Source organism: Ruditapes philippinarum, unplaced genomic scaffold, assembly GCF_026571515.1.
Source record: "Ruditapes philippinarum isolate M1 unplaced genomic scaffold, ASM2657151v2 ctg949_1_1_1_1, whole genome shotgun sequence".
Taxonomy (NCBI): Eukaryota; Metazoa; Mollusca; class Bivalvia; order Venerida; family Veneridae; genus Ruditapes; species Ruditapes philippinarum.
The window spans coordinates 91,614-114,380 of record NW_026861887.1 but is presented as its reverse complement, the minus strand read 5'-3'; the positions used below and the strand labels follow the sequence as shown (position 1 = coordinate 114,380).

General features: G+C 34.5%; 1 protein-coding gene across 1 annotated transcript in view; it reads right to left on the bottom strand.

Moving 5' to 3' along the window:
• Nucleotides 1-22,767, bottom strand: part of LOC132717260 (collagen alpha-2(IV) chain-like) — a gene marked incomplete at its 5' end in the record, with an annotated part of 44,609 nt that overhangs the window by 6,042 nt on the left and 15,800 nt on the right. Inside the window, 28 exons of the mRNA XM_060700694.1 lie at nucleotides 18-155; nucleotides 2,168-2,302; nucleotides 3,018-3,152; nucleotides 3,692-3,796; nucleotides 5,789-5,911; nucleotides 6,290-6,469; nucleotides 6,845-7,024; nucleotides 7,289-7,352; nucleotides 8,331-8,507; nucleotides 8,873-8,892; nucleotides 9,160-9,294; nucleotides 9,760-9,903; nucleotides 10,486-10,656; nucleotides 10,945-11,106; nucleotides 11,715-11,828; nucleotides 12,565-12,672; nucleotides 13,573-13,776; nucleotides 14,068-14,245; nucleotides 15,424-15,539; nucleotides 16,370-16,451; nucleotides 17,144-17,622; nucleotides 17,861-18,068; nucleotides 18,617-18,736; nucleotides 19,732-19,776; nucleotides 20,426-20,488; nucleotides 21,115-21,203; nucleotides 21,662-21,821; nucleotides 22,266-22,328. Of these exons, the coding sequence (XP_060556677.1) occupies nucleotides 18-155; nucleotides 2,168-2,302; nucleotides 3,018-3,152; nucleotides 3,692-3,796; nucleotides 5,789-5,911; nucleotides 6,290-6,469; nucleotides 6,845-7,024; nucleotides 7,289-7,352; nucleotides 8,331-8,507; nucleotides 8,873-8,892; nucleotides 9,160-9,294; nucleotides 9,760-9,903; nucleotides 10,486-10,656; nucleotides 10,945-11,106; nucleotides 11,715-11,828; nucleotides 12,565-12,672; nucleotides 13,573-13,776; nucleotides 14,068-14,245; nucleotides 15,424-15,539; nucleotides 16,370-16,451; nucleotides 17,144-17,622; nucleotides 17,861-18,068; nucleotides 18,617-18,736; nucleotides 19,732-19,776; nucleotides 20,426-20,488; nucleotides 21,115-21,203; nucleotides 21,662-21,821; nucleotides 22,266-22,328 (3,898 nt within the window). The remainder of the gene's footprint in view (nucleotides 1-17; nucleotides 156-2,167; nucleotides 2,303-3,017; nucleotides 3,153-3,691; nucleotides 3,797-5,788; nucleotides 5,912-6,289; nucleotides 6,470-6,844; nucleotides 7,025-7,288; nucleotides 7,353-8,330; nucleotides 8,508-8,872; nucleotides 8,893-9,159; nucleotides 9,295-9,759; nucleotides 9,904-10,485; nucleotides 10,657-10,944; nucleotides 11,107-11,714; nucleotides 11,829-12,564; nucleotides 12,673-13,572; nucleotides 13,777-14,067; nucleotides 14,246-15,423; nucleotides 15,540-16,369; nucleotides 16,452-17,143; nucleotides 17,623-17,860; nucleotides 18,069-18,616; nucleotides 18,737-19,731; nucleotides 19,777-20,425; nucleotides 20,489-21,114; nucleotides 21,204-21,661; nucleotides 21,822-22,265; nucleotides 22,329-22,767) is intronic.

Here is a 22,767-nt window from a genome sequence, read left to right as displayed (position 1 = left end):
TATATCAGACTCCTAACCTGGCTCTCCTGGTTCTCCGCGCGGGCCTGGAAGACCGTTGACTCCTGGGAAACCCTCAGGTCCGGGCTCACCTTTTGCACCTTTTACAACATTCAGTGGAGCAGGGTCACCTTTCATTCCTTTTTCTCCAGGGAAACCTTAAATAATACCAGATAAAATATAGGTTTCTTTTTGTCCATACATAAAAAAATCTTCAATCTTTAAAATCAACTACACTTTTACTTTACAAGTAAAATTTACAACAAAAATTTAAACATTGAATTTCCAATGAAATGACATTAATATTTAGAAAGTGCACTATCTTATTTAATATTTCTTCTCAATTGTTTGAAAAAAGTAAAGTTATAACAAATTTCAGTTAAAATATTTTCAGTTAGACTAGAGGGGGTCTTTGTCACAAAAACCATATGTCTACCATGTATAATTATAATCTAAAGATGGAACAGTGGCTTGTAAATCACGGCTGCAGTTTGACCTGTGAAAGCCAGAAAAGATTTTTTTTCTATTTTCAAGTCCAGCAGCCATTTTTTGGAGGGAAGGAGAATTTGCTAGCGATACACAACTAGGGTTGGTACAAATCGGCAATTTGAAATGTGAAATCTGGACAAGCTTAATGCGACAGACAGACGGCAAATGCAAAAACAATATGTCTCCTAAACTTTAACAAAATGTTCAAGAAAACTGCTGTATGGGCACAACAGAGAGTGTTACTAAATTCACAATTGCACGCTTTCCTATGTAATGTTAAATAATTGTCAAGGCGTAAATGGCAGGCAGCTTGCACTTTCCAGAACTGTCCATGAACAAGCTCTATCAAAACAGAGCCTGCAATACTTTCAATTTTTCTGTTTTGGAGAAGACCTTCTCAAGTGATTCTATTTCTCTCTATTTCTTTCAATTTTTCTGTGTTGGAGGGGACCTTCTCAAGGGATTCTATTTCTCTCTATTTCTTTCAATTTTTCTGTATTGGAGGGGACCTTCTCAAGGGATTCTATTTCTCTCTATTTCTTTCAATTTTTCTGTATTGGAGGGGACCTTCTCAAGGGATTCTATTTCTCTCTATTTCTTTCAATTTTTCTGTATTGGAGGGGACCTTCTCAAGAGATTCTATTTCTCTCTATTTCTTTCAATTTTTCTGTGTTGGAGGGGACCTTCTCAAGGGATTCTATTTCTCTCTATTTCTTCATTTTAAATATCAAATGTTTTATCTAAGCTTGACATTTAAAGTGTTTTCAGCTAGTATGATTTGTCGTCTGCTTCCTGGAATTATCAGAGACTGATGCCAAAGCAACGAACATGGTAATTTAATGAACTTTTGACCCAAAGTGAGGCTCCATTCAAAGTTACAAGCTTGAGAGATAAACACTTAAGGGCCCATTCTGACTCAAGAATGTTTTTATTTTCTCGTAAGCTTTTCTTATTTTGGAGTACTTTTATAGTATCCAAAAAGTTATTCATTTGCCAATGACCTTATCCATCTTTTTCATCTGTTTCTTTTTGACAGTAAATACAGTTTATATAGCGAAATAGTATTTTGTATGGAAGTCAAAATACTACTTTCTTTAAATTTTGCTACCTTGATAACAAATTATTTCACATTTATTGCTACTCTTGTTTAAGGTAACAAGCACCAAACATTTCCCAAAAACCATTTTGTTAACTTATTATAAAATTCATGACTTGTTTGCTTTCTAAAGAAGTCAAAATCTATTTGTTTCTGAGGCATTAATTTGCCATTAAACCACTAGTTTATAATTTCCTTTTTTAAAAGTGAGAGTTTAGCATCTACTCTGATTGACGACAAAAGATTTTTGTTTATAATCGGTTACCAGTACCATAGGCCTTATGGTTAAGGCGTCCACCTTTGGATCAGGAGGTCAAAGGTGCGAGCCCCAGGGGAACGTTAATTGAAGGATGAATGTTTCTCATGGGACTTGTTTTGAAATGGCCACTTTGAGCTGCAAGGTAGTTAAAATGAATGGTCACTGATTTCTATCCACCTGGCACCTGTCATAGTGGTAAGAGATTGGAGGTTCATGGTATGCAAGCAAAAGGTGTCTCATAAGTCAGAAATGTCTGGGCCTTTCAGTAGGGATATGACACTATAATAAACAAGACCTTTTATAATTATTTTTTTTTATTAGCCTACCTCTATCTCCCTTTAGTCCATTACGCCCAGGGAATCCACTGTCACCTTTAGGTCCTTGTGGTCCATTAATACCGTTCAAACCTGGTTCTCCCTTCATGCCTGGCAGACCGGGGACTCCTGGGATACCAGGTTCACCTAGAATACAAAAACAGTGCAAAATTTCAATAAATGAAAATAAATTTTCATTTTGTTGTGAAATGGACAAATTTTATAGCTCAGACTGATCAGGATCCATGCTATTCGCTATCAGTTTCTCTACTTGTAATAGAGTTTGTAAGCAAACAGCATGGATCCTGATCAGACTGCAGGGATGCGCAGACTGGTCTGGATCCATGATGGTCGCAAACGCATTAAGTTGGTTTTGTCATGAAATGGCTCAAATTATAACTTACAAAACAGGAAAGCAAAAACTGTGACATAGATACAGAAGTTGAAAGTTATGTGATCAATTCTGCAAAATAAGTTATTTATTGCACATAAGGGGGTTAATTACTTGAATCTTTTTTTACTTTTCTTAAAATCTTAACACTTAACTTGCTGAATTTCTTAAATGGGCTTGTCCATTTTCCATAATTTTAGAGCTGTTTTTATTAATTCTAGGGATATGAAGATACAAATTTAATTAAGGTTACCCAGCCAACAGTATAGCGCCTTGTCGGACTCCATGGATGTGCAGGCTGGCCTGGTTTTATACCTAATGGCAAAAACTAATCACATATGTAACATGTTTCTAGCAGGTTAAGAGTGAAGACATTATTCTCAAGTCTGATTTTCTCGAAATACTTTGGTTCATCTGGAGGCATGCAGCTTTAATATACTGATGAACATTTCTGCTATAGAAATATCTCACCTTTTTCACCAGGTAGACCTGTGAGACCATCTTCACCTCGAAGTCCGGGAAGACCGGGTTCTCCACGATCACCTTTACGTCCTGGAGCACCAGGTAAGCCATCTTGTCCGGGTTCACCTCTTAATCCTGGCTCTCCTAATTAGGATAAAGTAAAACATGGAGATGAAAGAAAAGACTTAACAAACATTTAGACATAAGCATACAAATCACACTCTTTATCTAAACAATGTACTTCTTAATACATGAATTCTAACTTGTGTTTGTAGTAAATTTAAACTTTATACATGTTATTCTTGAACTAACTGTAAATTTTGCATATACATGTAATCAGTTCAATAAAAACAAAATTTAATGCTTTTAATGTTTTTTTTCTTTTTTTTCAGAAAGAAATAAAATTATTGAGGTTTATAAAATAACAAATGATGCAAAGTCTGTTTTACTTATACCCTAAACAAATGTGATGTTAACCCCAAAATAAACAGTTTGTCTAATTAAAACAGAAACTTACAATTAAAACATTGCTTCATGAATACAGCAACATACATGTACAATACAATGTACATAGAATATGGATTTATTTTGTAGGCATAAAAAAGAGAAAATACTTTTTATATTATACCATTATGAGCACTGCAAATCCTAATTGTAACTCATACAAATAAATAGTTACTTACCCTCTCTGCCTGGGAAGCCAGGTTCTCCCTTCATTCCTGGAAGACCCTCTCCTGGTATACCTGGTTCTCCTTTAGCTCCTGGGAATCCATCTCGTCCACTAGGTCCTGAAAACAATTATTTAAAATTAAAATTTCAAGCATCAGTTTTACAAGGTGTTACATATTTAGGCATCAGTTATACTAGATGTAACATATTTAGGCATCAGTTATACAAGATGTTACATATTTAGGCATCAGTTATACAAGTTGTTATGTATTTAGGCATCAGTTATACAAGTTGTAACATATTTAGGCATCAGTTTATACAAGTTGTAACATATTTAGGCATCAGTTATACAAGTTGTTACATAATTATTTAAGCATCAGATATACAAGATGTAAACATATTTAGGCATCAGTTATACAAGATGTTACATATTTAGGCATCAGTTATACTAGATGTAACATATTTAGGCATCAGTTATACTAGATGACAAGTTTAGGCATCAGTTATACTAGATGTTTCACATTTAGGCATCAGTTATACTAGATGACAAGTTTAGGCATCAGTTATACTAGATGTTTCACATTTAGGCATCAGTTAAACAAGATGTAACATATTTAGGCATCAGTTATACAAGATGTGACATGTTTAGGCATCAGTAAAACAAGATGTAACATATTTAGGCATCAGTTGTACAAGACATTACACATTTAGGCATCAGTTCACAAGGTGTTACATGTGTAGGCATCATTTATACCAGATGTAACATATTTAGGCATCAGTTAAACTAGATGTAACATATTTAGGCATCAGTTAACAAGATGTAACATGTTTAGGCATCAGTTATACTAGATGTAACATATTTAGGCATCAGTTATACTAGTGTTAACTTATTAAGCCATCAGTTATACAAGATCTAACATGTTAAGGCATCAGTTAAACAAGATGTAACACATTTAGACATCAGTTATGCAAGATGTAACATATTTAGGCATAAGTTATACAAGATATGTATATCTATGCATTAGTCATACTTCATATAGGGAAGAGAAATATAGACATGAATTATACAAGTGAGGAAGTTTATGCATTGGTTATACAACAAGAGCTGTCGGTAGGACAGCAACGCTCAACTATTCTTAGTGCTTGATAGTAAGAAACAATGCTTGATACAATTACCTCCTCCTGTTTACAGGTTGGGGTAATGATGGTGAACAAGTGTGCAAAGATTCAAAGCCATATGTCAATGGACTTTGAAAATATTTGAACTATTACAAAAACTTTAACGTAAATTCTAAGTCGAAAAAGGAGCATAATTCTGTCAAAATGCTTGATACAGTTACCTCCTCCTGTTTACAGGTTGGGGTCATGATGGTGAACAAGTGTTCAAAGTTTCAAAGCCATATGTCAATGGACTTTGAAAATATTTGAACTATTACAAAAACTTTAACATAAATTCTAAGTCGAAAAAGGGGCATAATTCTGTCAAAATGCTTGATACAGTTACCTCCTCCTGTCTACAGGTTGGGGTCATGATGGTGAACAAGTGTTCAAAGTTTCAAAGCCATATGTCAATGGACTTTGAAAATATTTGAACTATTACAAAAACTTTAACGTAAATTCTAAGTCAAAAAAGGGGCATAATTCTGTCAAAATGCTTGATACAGTTACCTCCTCCTGTCTACAGGTTGGGGTCATGATGGTGAACAAGTGTGCAAAGTTTCAAAGCCATATGTCAATGGACTTTGAAAATATTTGAACTATTACAAAAACTTTAACATAAATTCTAAGTCGAAAAAGGGGCATAATTCTGTCAAAATGCTTGATACAGTTACCTCCTCCTGTCTACAGGTTGGGGTCATGATGGTGAACAAGTGTGCCAAATTTCAAAGCCATATGTCAATGGACTTTGAAAATATTTGAACTATTACAAAAACTTTAACATAAGTGGTTACGCCGACGCGGACACCAACGCCGACGCCGACGTTCGGGTGACTACAATAGCTCTACTTATTCTTATCGAATAGTCGAGCTAAAAAAGGGCATGTTTAGACATAAATTATACAAGTGATGGTATGTTTATGCATAAATTGCAATAAAAGTATCCTGCTTACCTGGTTCACCCTTCTGGCCTCTAAGACCGTCTAAACCTGGCAGACCTCTTGGACCTTCCTCACCCTTCTGGCCAACAGTATCACGTCCTGGCTCTCCCTTTCGTCCAGCTAAACCATTAAAACCTGAAACAATCAAAGTCAAGCATAAACTAAATGATGTGTTTACATATGTAAAATTTTATGTAAAACTAAAGATAACATAAAAACCCCACAGAGGTAAATAACAATGCAAGAACAAACTAAATCTTTTATGTATATAAAAAAACAACACAAATTTAAATCTCAATTAATAAATTTGTATACAGACTAAACTTTAAATCTATATGTACACAAAGAACAACATGAAAATTTAATTTTAAACTTCATTTAGACAAGCAAGTGAAAACATTAAAAAATAAGTTGGTTGTTACATAAATCAATCTTGCAATAAATAGCTAGCTTAATTAAATCTGCAACCATGTATTTATTTAAATGATACTTTATAAAACAATTTCTCCCTACCTCTGTCTCCCTTCTCCCCAGGTACTCCTGGTTCCCCATCACGTCCTGGGAATCCAGGCTCACCCTTGAAACCATCACGACCTGGTTCCCCTGGGAAGCCTGAATCTCCCTTGCGTCCTTGAAGACCTGGCAAACCTGGAAGTCCACTATCACCCTTCATTCCTGGTAAACCGGGTTCACCTAGAGACAAAAAAAGTTAAACAATACTTTTACAATAATAAATAAATCTTTTTTTATCATATGTTTAATAAGAAAAAAAATTCTGGAAAGGTGATATCAAGGAAAACAAAAGTAAAAAATTAAAAAAAAATCAAACACCAGGTTTACATAAATCTGCTCGTGAGAGAGACTGATAACATTTCTCACATCCTCTAAAACTGACTGTATAAGTATTTAATCCTCAACATTTCAGGTATTTCAAGTTCTGATCATGAAAGAACACTGCAAAATGTTAGAATTATTCTGATTGAAAAAAAAGAAAACAACCAAAAACAAGTACTGTAATCTTAAAAAAAAATATTTTGATAACTATTGGGGTTTATCAAAGATTTGTACCTGATGGTCCCTCTGGTCCTGGGAATCCTCTCTCACCCTTCATGCCATCCAAACCGGGTAGTCCAGAGCGTCCTGGAAGTCCTGGTTCCCCTTTAGCACCTGGCACACCATCGAGACCAGGAAGTCCGTCGTCACCTGGGGCACCTGGCTCCCCTGGTCTACCTGGTAAACCAGCGTTTCCTGAAAATATACAATGTATTTCCATTGTAATAAATATAAATATAAATACCCTATGCCACAAGTGGCATTCAAAGATGTACAATCAAAAAACAATCTAAAACCTACATGATCAATTCCCACGTATCATAACCCTAAACAAGCGTAAAATAGCCAATATTAAAACTGCTGAGAGCAACAAAATTTCTTAATTATTTTATTTTTTTCTATTTTAAAATATTTTCATTTACACTAAAAATATAATAGATATAATAAAAATATTTTTACCTTTCATTCCAGGTAATCCATCCAGACCTGGAAGTCCTGAGTTGCCTGGTAACCCATCAACTCCCTAAAACAGAAATGTACATGTATTGTGTTTCAGTTATATCTTAACAATATTATTTGAATTATTCCATCCTTTAAAATATTACACTGAGCAAAATCATCACAATTTTTTTTTTTAAATCATTACAAAGACGTCCCAAAATCATCACCAAAGACATCACAAAGTCAAAACCAAATCATGATAAAATCATCAAAAATTCATCACAAACTCTTTTTTTTTTTAAATCATCACAAACTTTCTTTTAAAAAAAATCAACACAAAATTGTCACAAATTAATAACCTAATCATCATAAAGTCATCAATAGATCTTCACATTTATGGTAGTTTTCTGTCACTGATGCATGTACAGAAAATAACTTGCCTATTCTTTCATTATAGAGAGAAGACTGCTTCCTTAATTGTCAGAGACCTTAACCTATTTATCATTGTTTGAAATTTTTTACCTCCTATAAACGTCATTATAATATTCTGGTAGGGTAAAGATTTTACCCATTAGACTTTGAGTACCAACTTTAGATAAGGCAATTCTAATTCTTTAATCCTTTAAACCTTAGATATAGAGATAAAGGGTTTCTGACTAGTTCTCTTTCAATATTCTGATAAATTAATACTTTTATCATATATCTATGATAAAGGGACAGTGAATGTTTAATCCTTGCTAAAGATGTCTTTTGATAATGATCTCAAATGACAAATTTTCATTTCTAATTTTAATTTATCATTATATTATTTTATGGTCTAAATTTCACATGTTTACGTACATCCGACAAGCTTGAATATGAGAAGCCCACTGATTGTTATGGTCTAGGTTAGCAAGCATCTCATTTGAAGTTGTTTGATGTAAAAGAAGCTGCAGTTCAGTCTTTTTGGCAAACATGCTGTCAGTACAAACTGGTATATCCCTTTTGTAAGCACCAAAAGGACTATTATTTATAGTCGTGTCAAAATCATTTCTTTTACAGAATTATTTTCATGACTTACTCGTTCCCCCTTCATTCCAGGGAATCCGGGAACTCCAGCATCTCCCTTTGCTCCGGCATTTCCTGGTAAACCGTCAAGTCCGTCACGACCTGGTTCCCCGGGGAAACCTCTCTCACCAGGCTGACCGATGCCAGGAAGACCTTGTTCACCCTTCATACCTGGAAACCTTTGGGGTTCCTTGTAAAGAAAACATAACAAAAGGATAAAAAAGGACATATGGTCTTTAAGCTGACCAAATTTTGCTCTTGGGAGGTTACAAGGGAAGGGGGCTAACCCATCCCAATTTTGCCCCATAGCAGATGTTTAAAGCAGGAAAGTTAAAATAGCAAGGGTTTCCTTTTAACCCTTGTAAAGAAAACATATAACCACTCTGTATTCAACATAACAAAATTTTAAATTTGAACCAGACCACAAATTTCAGATACATAACTTTCCACCTGCTAGAACTGAACATGATTAGCCTTTACAGTTCAATTTTAATACTGAAACCACAATATTTTCAAAAAGACTATTTGAAATTCAAAGCAGAGCAAATCTGTTACACAAATTAAACTTGATAAATCTGTTACACAAATTCAGCTGATAAATCTGTTACATAAATTCAGCTGATAAATGTTACACAAAAATAATCTGATAAATCTGTTACACAAATTCAGCTGATAAATCTGTTACACAAATTCAGCTGATAAATGTTACACAAAAATAATCTGATATATCTGTTACACAAATTTAGCTATTAAAATTGTTACACAAATTCAGCTGATAAATTTGTTACACAAATTACGCTGATAAATCTGAGACACAAGTTAATTAATCTGATTTATCGTACCATCAAATCCTCTGCTTCCTGGTTGTCCACTAAGACCTGGTAGTCCTCGGTCACCTTTCATTCCTGGTAAACCTGATAGTCCTGGTTCCCCGTCCATCCCTGGTAAACCTGGTACTCCATTGTCGCCCTTCTCTCCTGAAATATGGCATTAGAAAAATTGTAGAAGTGATCATTAGCAATGCCATGTACAAATAAACTTACCTGTGCCTAAAATTAAATGGAAATGGAAATTTAATTACTGACAAAAATATTGTAATAATAACGAGTACAGTGAAACTTGTGTTAAAAGTCCACCACTGAAAAAAAAGATAACTCTACAAAGAAAGGTCAAATTTTCATAACCCTTCATTGATAAAATTGAATAAAATAACCCTCCTAATAAAGACAACTTATTAATAAAGACCATGTTTTGTCCTTTGGATGGCCGTTGTTCACAGATTTGACTATAATGCACTTAAGATTAATATTTGCTACTCATATCAAACAAGGGGGATAAATCATTTTAAACATTTTTTTAGTTATTTCTTCACCTAACAAATGACTGTTTAAACATGTCTTATATTTTTCAAATTTTCCAACGCAACAAATATAAGGTCCTACCTGGTCGTCCAGAAAGTCCGGGTTCACCGTCACGTCCTGGGAAGCCACGTTCTCCCTTTGATCCACGAACACCTGGCAATCCTGGCAGCCCATCACGTCCAGGTTCTCCAGGGAATCCTACAACACCAACCTCGCCCTTTGGTCCTGCAAGAGAAATGAATCAGTAATGGGCTTAATTAAAATAAATATTCTGTTTATCACATACCTCCCAAAATAAAAAGGGCCTTTTAAAGTTAAAAAGATCATTTTCATGGATGTCTATGGTGTAAGCAAAAATTTAGCCCCTTTTTAGCTTTTTTTGTAATTTAAAAAAATGAACATCATATCATTTTTTTACTTAGTTGCAAAATCAGCACGGGTGTGTGATAAATTGAAATATTTATTACTAAAAAACACATTCGTAAAAAATTCATCAAATACTGTGTACTAAAAAGTAAGTTTTCCAAGATAATACTAAAGTATTTGTATGTCTGCAATCAAGAGAAATATGGACAATGGCATATTTTCTATCACTGCCTTCTGTCGGTCATCCCTATTAAAAATAGAATTATTATCTCAATTATCACAAGAGAAAATTAAGTTACTAAATTCTATCCAGTTAGGAGAATCAGGATTTCATATTTCTAAAAATCCTGATTTAAATTGATTTAAATACAGAATTTTTCCCTTTTGTAAAATATCTACAATATATTATAAAATGTCAAACGCCCAGTTTGTTCTTATTACCTGAAAGTCCTGGGAGTCCATCGTCACCATCGGGGCCTCTGGGTCCGGGAGCTCCATCCAGACCAGGTAAACCATCCCTACCACTAAATCCACTCTCTCCAATATCACCCTTACCACCCTGAAGTCCGGGTACCCCTGGTAACCCAGGCTCACCCTTAAATCCTACAGCTCCTAGAATAATACAACAATGTCATCATAATTTACTTTTACTAAATCAATTAAACTGTATCTGTTGCCCATGATAACAAACTGAAAATTTGGAAAATGGTAATGTAATAAATGTTATAATGCATTTAAATAAAACAGAGAAAAAAATGTTTGTGGTATTTAATTTAAGCAAATTTCATAGCTCAATAAAGTCATTTTATCAAATTTTCATAAAATAAATCTTTTTTTTTCTGTATATTTACATATTAATTTTGTTAAAATAAACTGACGTAATTGTAATATGATAAAAACCTGGTAGTCCGGGTAATCCGGGTTCTCCTGGTTCACCAGACAATCCTCGTGGTCCAATCGGTCCGGGCTCTCCCTTCAGTCCGGGCCTGCCGTCAAGACCAGGTGCTCCGTTCAAACCAGGGTTTCCTTTCATGCCAGGTAACCCATCTAGACCAGGCATTCCTGTAGAAAATGGAAAACAAAATCTTCTAGTAAAATGTTTATTGATAAAACAAAAATAATGCTACAAAGTATTCAAGTTAACAACTATCTTCTCTAAATAAAGTTAAAAAATATTTCAAAACATGAATAATTATGAAAAACCGTTCAACTTTTTCACTTCACACACACACACAAACCCAAACAAAAAAGACTTTAAATGTTCAGTAATTCATACCATACCAATTATGTTCAACATAATCAGGAAAAAAGTAATCAATTTTTAGAGTATTTGTTGTAGAATAATACACAGTTAAAGATCAAATGCATAGAAATATAACCATGAATACCAAAAGGCCTTATTGATTATTTAAAATGTATTAACACAATAAACCATGCATTACTTTACTATAACACAAGTAAATTAAATGTTTTGGAGGTGCAATTATCACTGGGGCCTCCCTTGTACCATTATGCTTCAAAAACTTCCCAATCTAAATTGCTCTATCTACAGAACATGTTTTCTTTTTGATTACTAAATTCATATCGAAATTTTTTTTTTTTGCAAATATAAAAGCCTTAAATCTATTGTGTTACACATTTGCTATAACAACATTTAAAAGCCTCTTTACCTCGGTCACCCTTTCGTCCATCCAATCCTGGAGCGCCTGGTTCTCCGTTGATTCCTGGTTCACCTTTTGGTCCTACTACTGCATTTCCTGGTATACCAGGTTCACCCTTCAATCCTGAAAATTTAATCAATGTATAAAAAGTATTAGAAAAATGGCCATTTTTTTTTCAAATTTTGAAATATTATTTTTTAAGATTTTTTAGTTCTCATTTAAAGAACCATTTACTAAGGGGGAAAAATTAATAAAATTAGAGTCACGGAAAATAGCTTCCACTAATTCTACATTCTGGCCAAACCCTGAGTGGCAGTATGGCTGAGTGGTTAACGCTTTGTACTAGTAATCTAGGGATTGCGGACCACATGGGTTCAAACCCTGTCAGAGACAAGCCATTGTTTCCTTGAGCAAGAAACTTTACATCCATTGCTGAGTGCTAGTTGGTTCCAGGAGCAGATTTGAAAGTGTTTCAATAAGCTTATAGCTTCCAACACAATCAAACTAAAATAAATTGGTATAAACTAAACCCTGAACAGCGCCTCTGTCACACTGCGCTGCTGCCCCAATCAGGGGAAGTAACTGCTGCAGTTAGTTTATATTCTAGGTAAGCCACTACTTTGGTAGCTTAGTTTTTGAAATTTGATATTGAGATCCCATAATTTCCAAATTCTAAGAATAATTATAAACACGGATGCAAGTAGAAAATTTCGAAAAAACCTGAAAACTGTTATTCAAAATCATTTTCCTACATAATCCAAAAGTAAAACATGATGAAGTTCGTCACAAAAAAAAAACTGTGCTTCAGGCATATGCCTGAAAACTTGCACAAATGGATAAATAATTAAGATATGTATACCTTGAAGGCCTGGCAGACCTGGCACGCCTGGCTCTCCCTGCGGTCCATCAAATCCTGGCAGCCCAGCAACACCAACAGCTCCCTTATCTCCTCTCACACCGGTCAAACCTTTAAAAAAAACAATTTTGCTATAATTAAACATCATTGCGTTTTTTTTAATGCTGTACGAAATAATGTAATAATGCACTTGACTGCCCTGATCAGTTTGATAGGGGAATATTGTTAGAATGAACTTTTAGCCTCCCTCAGGCATGCAACCAGTGTGGACCATGTAAAAGTTGTCACATCCATGCTGTCTGATCATGGCCTATGTTGTTTGCTTCTCAGTAAGTACTTACTTTTTTCAATTTTTCCCAAAATTATAAATGAGCTGTGTCACGACATAACCAATATAATTGGTTTGCGACCAGCATGGATCCAGACCAGCCTGGGCATCCCCGCAGTCTGATCAGGATCCATGCTGTTCGCTATCAGTTTCTCTACTTGTAACAGGCTGGTCTGGATCCATGCTGGTCGCAAACGCACTATGTTGGTTTTGTCATGACGCGGCTCATATGAATTTGTCCTTGTTGAAAGCTTGACAAGTTCATTTAACTTTATTAGGTGAAGTTATAAAATGTAAAAAAACTCAGCAACTTAGGTTTAGGATCAAACACTGTATTGTCAAATAAAGCCCTCAATCAATTGTTTGCTTTAAATTGCCATTTCTAACACATTTGTTTATAAATCTCTGTGGCTGGTCCACCGAACTGGCTTGACCCTGGATAACTAACCAGTAATTAACCAATTTCTCCGAAATGACCAACTGCTTATCCCACATAATTTCTCAATCAGCTGTAGAGAGTTAAATGACCATTAGACTCTAAGTCAATGAACGATTGACTTTGAGAAATTTCACATTGCCAAAGGCTACCCTGAATAACAAATCTAATCTGATGCTCTTCCTATTGAACTAGGTGGCCCTCATTTACTTATACAATTGAACTATAATATCATAACTATAACTACCTCTGGGTCCCGGCTCTCCTGGTCTTCCATCTAATCCTGGTTCCCCTGGTCGTCCTGGTAACCCATCAAGGCCTGGCAGACCTGGTTCCCCGGATGAGCCATCCGATCCTGGTAGACCATCCAGTCCTGGCAATCCTGGGGGACCAGCAGGGCCTCTGTCACCTTTAGCTCCTTTAAGCTCATTTCCAATAAAGATAGTTTCACCTGAGAATAAATGATATAGATGAAACAAACTTTTGAATTGAAACATTTTCTTTTTTGTATCTCTACATAAAAATTAATGATCTACTGTGAATTGAATAAATCATAACATTTATTTTAGCCTTAACCTAACTCAAGTAATGTTTGGTAACATAACAAACCAATGTTTAGCAAATAAAAAAATGTAAAACAATCAGAAATAATGATTCTAGAAAAAATAATGGAAATGCTAATTCTTTCTAATAATTCATACAGAATGACAGTTGGAAGTAACTTATGACATTTAAGTCTTACCTGCCATACCCTTGTCACCCTTCATTCCTGGAAGTCCTGGCAAACCTGGTTGCCCAGGTTCCCCGCGCTCTCCTGCCGCACCAGGCATACCAAACCCTGGTTCTCCCTTCTTACCAGGAATACCTGACTCACCCTTCATACCTGGACGTCCCGGCATGCCATCGACACCAGGTGTACCCTAAAAAAATCAACAAGGTAACTCAAATTACAGTGAAATGCTTGAGATATGAATAAGGTTGCCACACCTTTTGAAAATATGCATTTAAATAACTATGAATATCAATATGCTAAATGAATTGCTAAATTAGTCAAAGAAATACAATGAAAACTTTTTATTTCTGCCTATACTTTAAAATTTTATTTTTTTTCATAAACAAGAGCCAGTTAAACCAGACAAAGTACATTAGTCTGTAAAGCTGTAGAAGGTATATATTTTGTTAATGGAAGATTTCTAGGTATAAACAACAACTGGTTGAACGGGGTGATGCTCCCCGAGAAGGTTCTGGACACAGGAAAGAATATAGTTTCAGAGTTATGTCCTGGGTAAAATTCAAAGTGTAAAAATGAACAAAGGGTAATAACTCCAAAATTAGACTTGGCTTTGTTTAGGTTCTTTTAGCATTGCAGTTCTCGCCAATGATATCTAGCTACCTACAAAGTTTCATGTTGATATCTCTTATAATTTTAGAGTAATGTCCCGGACAAAGTTCAAAGTGTCAAAATGAACAAAGGACAATAACAACAAAAGTAGGCATGACAGTGATACAGTTCTTGTGCACTGCAAACCTACTCAATGAGATCTATCTACCTACAAAGTTTCATGTTGATACCTCTTATAGTTTTAGAGTTATGTCCTGGACAAAGTTCAAAGTGTAAAAATAAACAAAGGGGAATAATTCAAAAATTGGGCAAGGCAGAGTTACGGTTCTTATGCACTGCAAACCTACTGAATGAGATCTATCTACCTACAAAGTTTCATGTTGATACCACTTATAATTTTAGAGTTATGTCCTGGACAAAGTTTAAAGTGTAAAATAAACAAAGGGGGATAATTCAAAAATTGGGCTAGGCAGAGTTACGGTTCTTGTGCACTGCAAACCTACTGAATGAGATCTATCTACCTACAAAGTTTCATGTTGATACCACTTATAGTTTTAGAGTTATGTCACAGAAAAGTTCAGAATGTTAACAGAGGGGGATAATACAAAGTTTCATGTTGATACCTCTTGTTGTTTCAAAGTTATGTCCCGGACAAGAAAAGTGAAAGGACGGACGAAAAGATGGATAGACGGATGGACAAGGCAGCGACTATATGCTCATCAGAAATTTTTAGGGGAAGATAAAAATTAACCATACCTTTTCTCCCTGGATTCCAGCAAAACCCTGTGGTCCTCTAGGACCCTGGGGTCCTGGGGGTCCACGTTCTCCATTCAGACCATTAATACCTGGCTCTCCAGGCTCTCCCTTTGGTGCTGAAAAGTTAAAATAGGCATATGTGTAGTTAATTAAGCAACACACTTTGACATATGTGTAGTTAATTATGCAACACACTTTGGTGCTAAAAAGTTAAATTAGACATATGTGTAGTTAATTATGCAACACACTTCAGTGCTGAAAAGTTAAAAAAGACATATGTGTAGTTAATTATGCAACACACTTCAGTGCTGAAAAGTTAAAAAAGACATATGTAGTTATAACTATGCAACACATATGAAAGTAGGAACTGTCATATGCTATAAATTTCATCTGGCATGAGCTAAAAGCTGCATTGAGATCCATTTAAAATGAAACTGGGCTCTTAACCATTATGAAGTTAAAAATTCATACACTATTGTAAGAAAATAGCAACAGATGAAATGAAATCAATAACTAGCTATCAATAACCATTAAAAAATTAAATCTAATGAGGTAAACGATTTATAATATGGTAAAATATGGTAGACCATGCAAGAAAAATTATCTGACATGTGTTTGAAATTCAAATATTAATATCCCTCTTTTCATGGGTACCCTCCCAAGGGTGTATACCCTCAAGACAGAACTCCCAAGGGCAGGTTACCTCAAGACAGAGCTCCAAAGGGCAGATACCCTCAAGACAGAACTCCAAAGGGCAGTAACCTCAAGACAGAGCTCCCAAGGACTGATACCCTTGAGACAAAACTGTCATTCCAATCTGAACTGCAAAACAAGACAGATTATCATTCTGCCATGTTTGTACGTTATGCTACATATGCTGATGGTGTCGATGGGGGGATAAGATAACAGCCAGGACGGCACTTCTATTATAATTTAAGTCACTTACGTGTAAGAATATCAATCGGAACAAATGCATCTTTCCCTGGTTCTCCTGGAATTCCCTGTAATCCAGGCAATCCCTTCTCTCCCTATAAAAAATATTGTACCATATAGTTCAGTTAGTTGTGAAATAACATAATATTTCAAGTAAGTTCAAAACTATCTTATCTATGTTTGGAATATTTAGCAATAAGATACTGTATTATGATTGCATAAGTGGATATTTCCTTGTGTAAAAAAGTCAGCAGATATTTTGTGTGAGAAAATATTAGCAAATAATGGAAGGGGAGAATGTTATGACATGTTGGTAAATATTTACGCTACAGGACATCTTCGGGATTTTTCGTCAATTCAGGAAATTCACCAAAATTTCCATGTTGCTAACTTAACAACTTAATGGTTATTTTTGCATTAAACAAATTTAGCAATTTTGGCAGTGATTTAATGTTAGCCAATTTTGTTTTAGTAATATGATTCTGCCTGATTCATTTTTGTTTTAATTTTTTGTTTTAATTTTTTGTTTTGCTCACCAAAATTTATCTATCTCAGACTCAAGATGCTATTTTCCCATTTGTGTTAACAAGTACAAGGCATAAAGTATTATTCTATTTTATTATCAAACACATATTATTTTACAAGTATCCTTTCTTTCGCACACAAAAAAAGAATCTCCTGTATGTGTACCCGGAAATAATGTTAAAAATGTCAAATGATATAGTTCATGAGTTCATAGGTAGAATTTGTTTTCAATTTTGAGAAATCAACATTATACAATACATACGGGTACTCCTTGAAGTCCTTGTTGACCAGGCAAACCATCAAGTCCAGCTTCTCCTTTAGGACCAACAGGTCCCTCTGGTCCACGCTCTCCGGACAACCCAGGTCGTCCTGGCAACCCAGCTTCTCCCTTTTCTCCTTTGTAACCATTCTGACACAGGTTACAGCTTCCACCAATTTCACCTTTTGGACCATCACGTCCAGCGGGACCTGGTAAACCATCTAGACCAGAATTACCTGGGAGGCCCCTTTCTCCTTTCTGTCCAGGTAAGCCAGTACGACCCACTGAAGAATTTCCTGGCAATCCAGGTAGACCACGTGGACCGGAATCTCCTTTTGCTCCGGGAAATCCATCACGTCCTGGTTCACCAGGACGACCTGGTTCTCCAGGAATTGAACGACCTGCTTCTCCTTTGAAACCTTGTTCACCTTTAGCACCAGGGTAACCTGGTTGTCCTGGTAACCCATCCAATCCAGGAAATCCTATGTAAAACAGAAAACACAAAAATACTTTACAAATATCAAATATAAAAAACAAATATCAAATATAAGTGCCTAAACCAAAATACTATTACTCATGTTTGTTGTGGATACTCTTCAATATTATGATAAAAGAGCAAAGAAAAAATTTAAAAAAAAAATATCAATACAACTACATCTCCTCCTTTTCTGCCACATTAGTGTTAAAAACAATTTCTTGGTCTTTAAAGAGTTAACAAACCTTGAAGACCCATTTCGCCTTTTTCTCCCTCAGGTCCATCATTTCCCTGGGGTCCTGGTGGGCCTGGAATACCGGGTCCTCCTCTAGGGCCTTGAATTCCGTTTTCACCTCGTGCACCTGGTAATCCTGGAAGTCCATCTTCTCCACTTGGACCTCTAGGTCCGGGCGGTCCTGGGTCACCAACTTGTCCATCACCACCTCCAGGTCCCTACAGATAAAGAGTATATGTATATGGTAAAAAATCTTTTCCTCAATATTCACATTCATACACAATGTGACAATGTTCTTGAAATAGTCTTTAATAATATAATGCAAATTTTAAGATATTAAAAAAAAGTATTTTCTTTAAAAAAAAACAAAAAAACTACGATTGGTTAGGTACCTAAATAAATTATGAAAGCATGGGTGAAAAAAAAACACCTGAAAATTATGAACTAAGAAGATAATTTTGGATTCAGAAATAATACTGAAAGCCTCACTAACTGCCAGGAAGATACTGTATAAATAACAGATACTGTATTTATCCCATATACCATTCTTTCTTAATTCTGAGAAAAACCGTAAAAATAATAACAGAACAAAAGACTGAAATATAACAACATCCAATACTTAATGTGCCAATAAGAATAATGATTTCCAATTGTTTTGTTGTTGTTTACTTTTTTTCTTTTGTTGTTGTTGGTGTATTTTCCTTGCTTTTTTTATTATGCAAGCTATATATAGCAGATGTTTTAACAAAACATGAAACCAACTTACACCTGGGGGTCCCTGGGGTCCTCTTGGTCCAACATTACCCTTCATGCCAGTGTAACCTCTTTCTCCCTTCATACCTGGCAAACCGGATAAACCTGGTAGTCCATCTTCACCGCTGTCACCCTGTTGAATAAAAACAATTCTTTTACAAAATCCTTATTTGAAAATTCAATAAAAAAAAAAATCAATATTAAACATAATCAAACCTGTACTGAAGACCGAAGTTTTTCTTCATACTTCCCATTAATATGGACATACCAAATTACTGGTGAAGCATGAGCTACAGGAAAATTAACTGATGTTTTCCATGAACTGGCAACTGGTTAATCAAACAGACTACTGGTAAATCAAACAAGTTACTGGTAAATCAAACAAGTTACATGTATATCAAACAGACTACTGGTAAATCAAACAAGTTACTAGTAAATCAAACAGACTACTGGTAAATCAAACAAGTTACTAGTAAATCAAACAGACTTCTGGTAAATCAAACAAGTTACTAGTAAATCAAACAGACTTACTGGTAAATCAAACAAGTTACTAGTAAATCAAACAGACTTCTGGTTAATCAAACAAGTTACTGGTAAATCAAACAGGATATTGGTTAATTAATTTAACACGCTACTAGTACATTTTTAACTGCAACATTTACATTTTTGTTGTGCTAGGAAACCAGCTTTTCTATTCACTATTCTACTTGCTCATCTTTCAAATTACTGTGAAAGTTCACCCTCTAAAAATGTATTACAGTAGTCTCCCATTTTTATACTCGTTTTGACTACGGTATATCACAACATCTTACACATATTCTCCTTTTAAATTTGAAATAATACACCATAGGCACTTGGTTTCTGGATAAAAAGCTTTTTGAGAGCTTTCTAGAGCTCCAATTCGATTGAATGTAACAATTTTTTAACATAGATGTCTTGATTCTAAAACTGTCCTTTTTCCGATGTTACTAAAACATAACATTGGAAAAATTACAGTTTTAGAATCAAGACATCTACGTTCTAAAATTGTTACATTCAATCAAATTAGAGTTCTACAAACCTCTCAACGGGTTTTTATCCTGAAACCAAGTGCGTATTTATTACACTATTACAATGTGACTTTCTTACCTTAGGTCCTGTAAATCCTGGGATACCTGGCAAACCTTGTTTACCCTGAAACATATCAACATACACATTATCACTGATTACTTCATCTTTATAAACAAAATTTATTTCTTACCACAAACACAAAATAAAATATCAATCTATATTGACTTGTGGAATAATCAATGCTCTATGTACTTTGTAAACGTAACATTTTAGTCTATAACAAAACATCTTTTTACAAGAAAAGATATTCTTGCAATAGACTTTCTGTATCAAATAATTAACATGTTTTCCACAAAGAAATGATTATATAAACCATATCATTTTGTTTTGGATAAATTTTAAGGCACATCAACACACATAATGATGACTCTTTAGCTTTACAGTTCTATAAAGCTGACAGGGTGTCTGTGTTTTACCAAAGGCCTGAGATAGTACCAGAGTAGAACTATCAACCATCTGTACTTACATGTACTTCCATACATGTGCAAACTCAAGTGCCTGTGTTGGGATTTGAACATTCATTCAGCTGTGAGGGACACCTGATTTGCAGTCAGCAACCTTAAACACTCGGCAACTAACACATGGCAACCTCGGCAACTATCACGTGGCAACCTCAACAACTATCATGTGGCAACCTCAACAAAACTTACAGGTTACAACCTTGACAACTTACATGTGACAAAAAGTTTATAAATACTATAGGATGACTTACCCTCGGACCAGCAATTCCTGGGACACCCTTTTCTCCATGCATACCTGGTTCTCCAATACGACCCTTAAGTAAAAATCAAACATGTCATTAGTTCCTATATTTATTAATCATCTATATACTAGTACAGATGCTTTATTTGTGTTAGATTTTATATGGCCAAATTTTAAACATATTTAAGGTTATATAACCAGAATAACTAGACATGTGTTATATATCAAACAACATTTTATACACAGTCATATACATGTAACCTTTTAAAAGTCTCTATAACACATTACCCTAACCCTTATACTGGGTTATTGCAATAAACTTGCTGTAGTCATGTTATACACATAATATACATGTATATTCAACAAATGAATTTGGAACAGTCCACTTTGGCTCTTCTCTGGCTAAGTACTACATTAATTAATTAAGTAATTAATTAATTAATTAATTATCTGATTGATTAATTAATGTTACTAATTACTTTAGTTTCCAAAACAGACCAGGTCAAGTAAATAAATTCAGACCCTTCTGCATACTCTAAACTGTTGCCTCTAAATATATTTTAAAAATTAAATTGCTTAAATGTCTACTGGACATTTAAGATTCTGACATTTTTAAATATTTGATTACATGGAACAAAACATTATCTGTGACATTTTAAAATATAAGAACCATCATAATATTATATCATTTTAACTTACTGGTTGTCCGTCTGCTCCTGGGAAACCACGGGGTCCATAAGGACCAGCCTCTCCTTTCTGCCCTTTCATACCCCTCTCACCTTTAGCACCTAATAAAGCAATGTAAAAATGTTGAACAGACATTATGATTTATAAAAAAAAAAAAAAAAAAAATCTTCCTTCTTGTTTGTCTTCAGATATTAGCTATCAAGGATTACTTAGTAATTTTATAGATTTCTTTCAGAATATGACCTTATAATATTTCATGGGGTAAGATGTTATACATGTATATTATTTTTGTAACTTATTTCTTTGTTTTAGAGGGAGAGTACAACAAAATCTTAATACATGTACATGTATAACAAAATCTACAGATATGTTTCTTTTATGTTGTAACTGCTGGAAGGCCTTCAGTTACCTTACAACTGTTAAAATGCCTTTTTTGATTATGAGCAAACTTCGTTGCTTAATTACGTATTTGTTATATAGTAATACAAGTTTAAAAGAGTTTAAAAAAAACACTTAATTTTCAAAATAGCAAGAGAATATGACATAATAATTCAAGTACCTTGCAATGTCTCATTGTTTCCGGTAAATGGTAATTTCGTTGTTCCTGGTGGTCCAGGGATACCCTTAGGCCCCCTGGCTCCTTTATCTCCCTTCTCTGGCTTGTAATTGATACCCATGTTACCTTTCTGACCGGGGTTACCTGGAAGACCTGGGGGACCCTGGTAGACAGATACGTTTTATTATTAAATTTCTACATTAAAAAAAAAAACCTACAAACATGTAATATATGACCATCAAATTGAGTCATATTTTAAACAAAAACATCTAAATGGTGAACCAATGTATCAAACTTGCTACTTGTTCCTTTATCATAATACTTGTTACCATGGCAATTAAAATTTGCATCTATAAACATGAAACATCAAATAGTTTTAACTACATTTAATTTAGTCATCGGGGTCAAGATACTGTGAAAATATAGCAAATCTGATAAACTTTGCACATAACACGCAAAGTGCCAACAAGATAGTAAATATCTTTATACATTTCAACTACTAATATATTTTCCATCAGATTTAGTGTTTTAAAAGTTTGTTCCTTGTCTCAAAGCATTTCACTTTAACAATTTAAGATTAAAACTATGAAACAAAAAGATGAATTACTGTATATCCACGTGGTCCGATGTCACCTGGCTGTCCTGGTAGTCCATCATTACCATTCAGACCCTGGAATACCAACAGCATTTTTGTATAAAACAGTCATGTATATTGTGTAAAACAGTCATGTATATTGTGTAAAACAGTCATGTATATTGTATAAAACAGTCATGTATATTGTATAAAACAGTCATGTATATTGTGTAAAACAGTCATGTATATTGTGTAAAACAGTCATGTATATTGTGTAAAACAGTCATGTATATTGTGTAAAACAGTCATGTATATTGTATAAAACAGTCATGTATATTGTATAAAACAGTCATGTATATTGTGTAAAAGTAATGAATCAAAACTGAAGCATGGTTTTATTTTAGCTTGATTGTGATTGCGATGAAAGCTTGAAATTTTATTAAACCACTTTAGAGTCTGCTTCCTGGAACAGACGAGAACTGGGTCAAAGGTGATAGAGAAATGTTTTACTGGGTCAAAGAGAAAATGTTTTTCT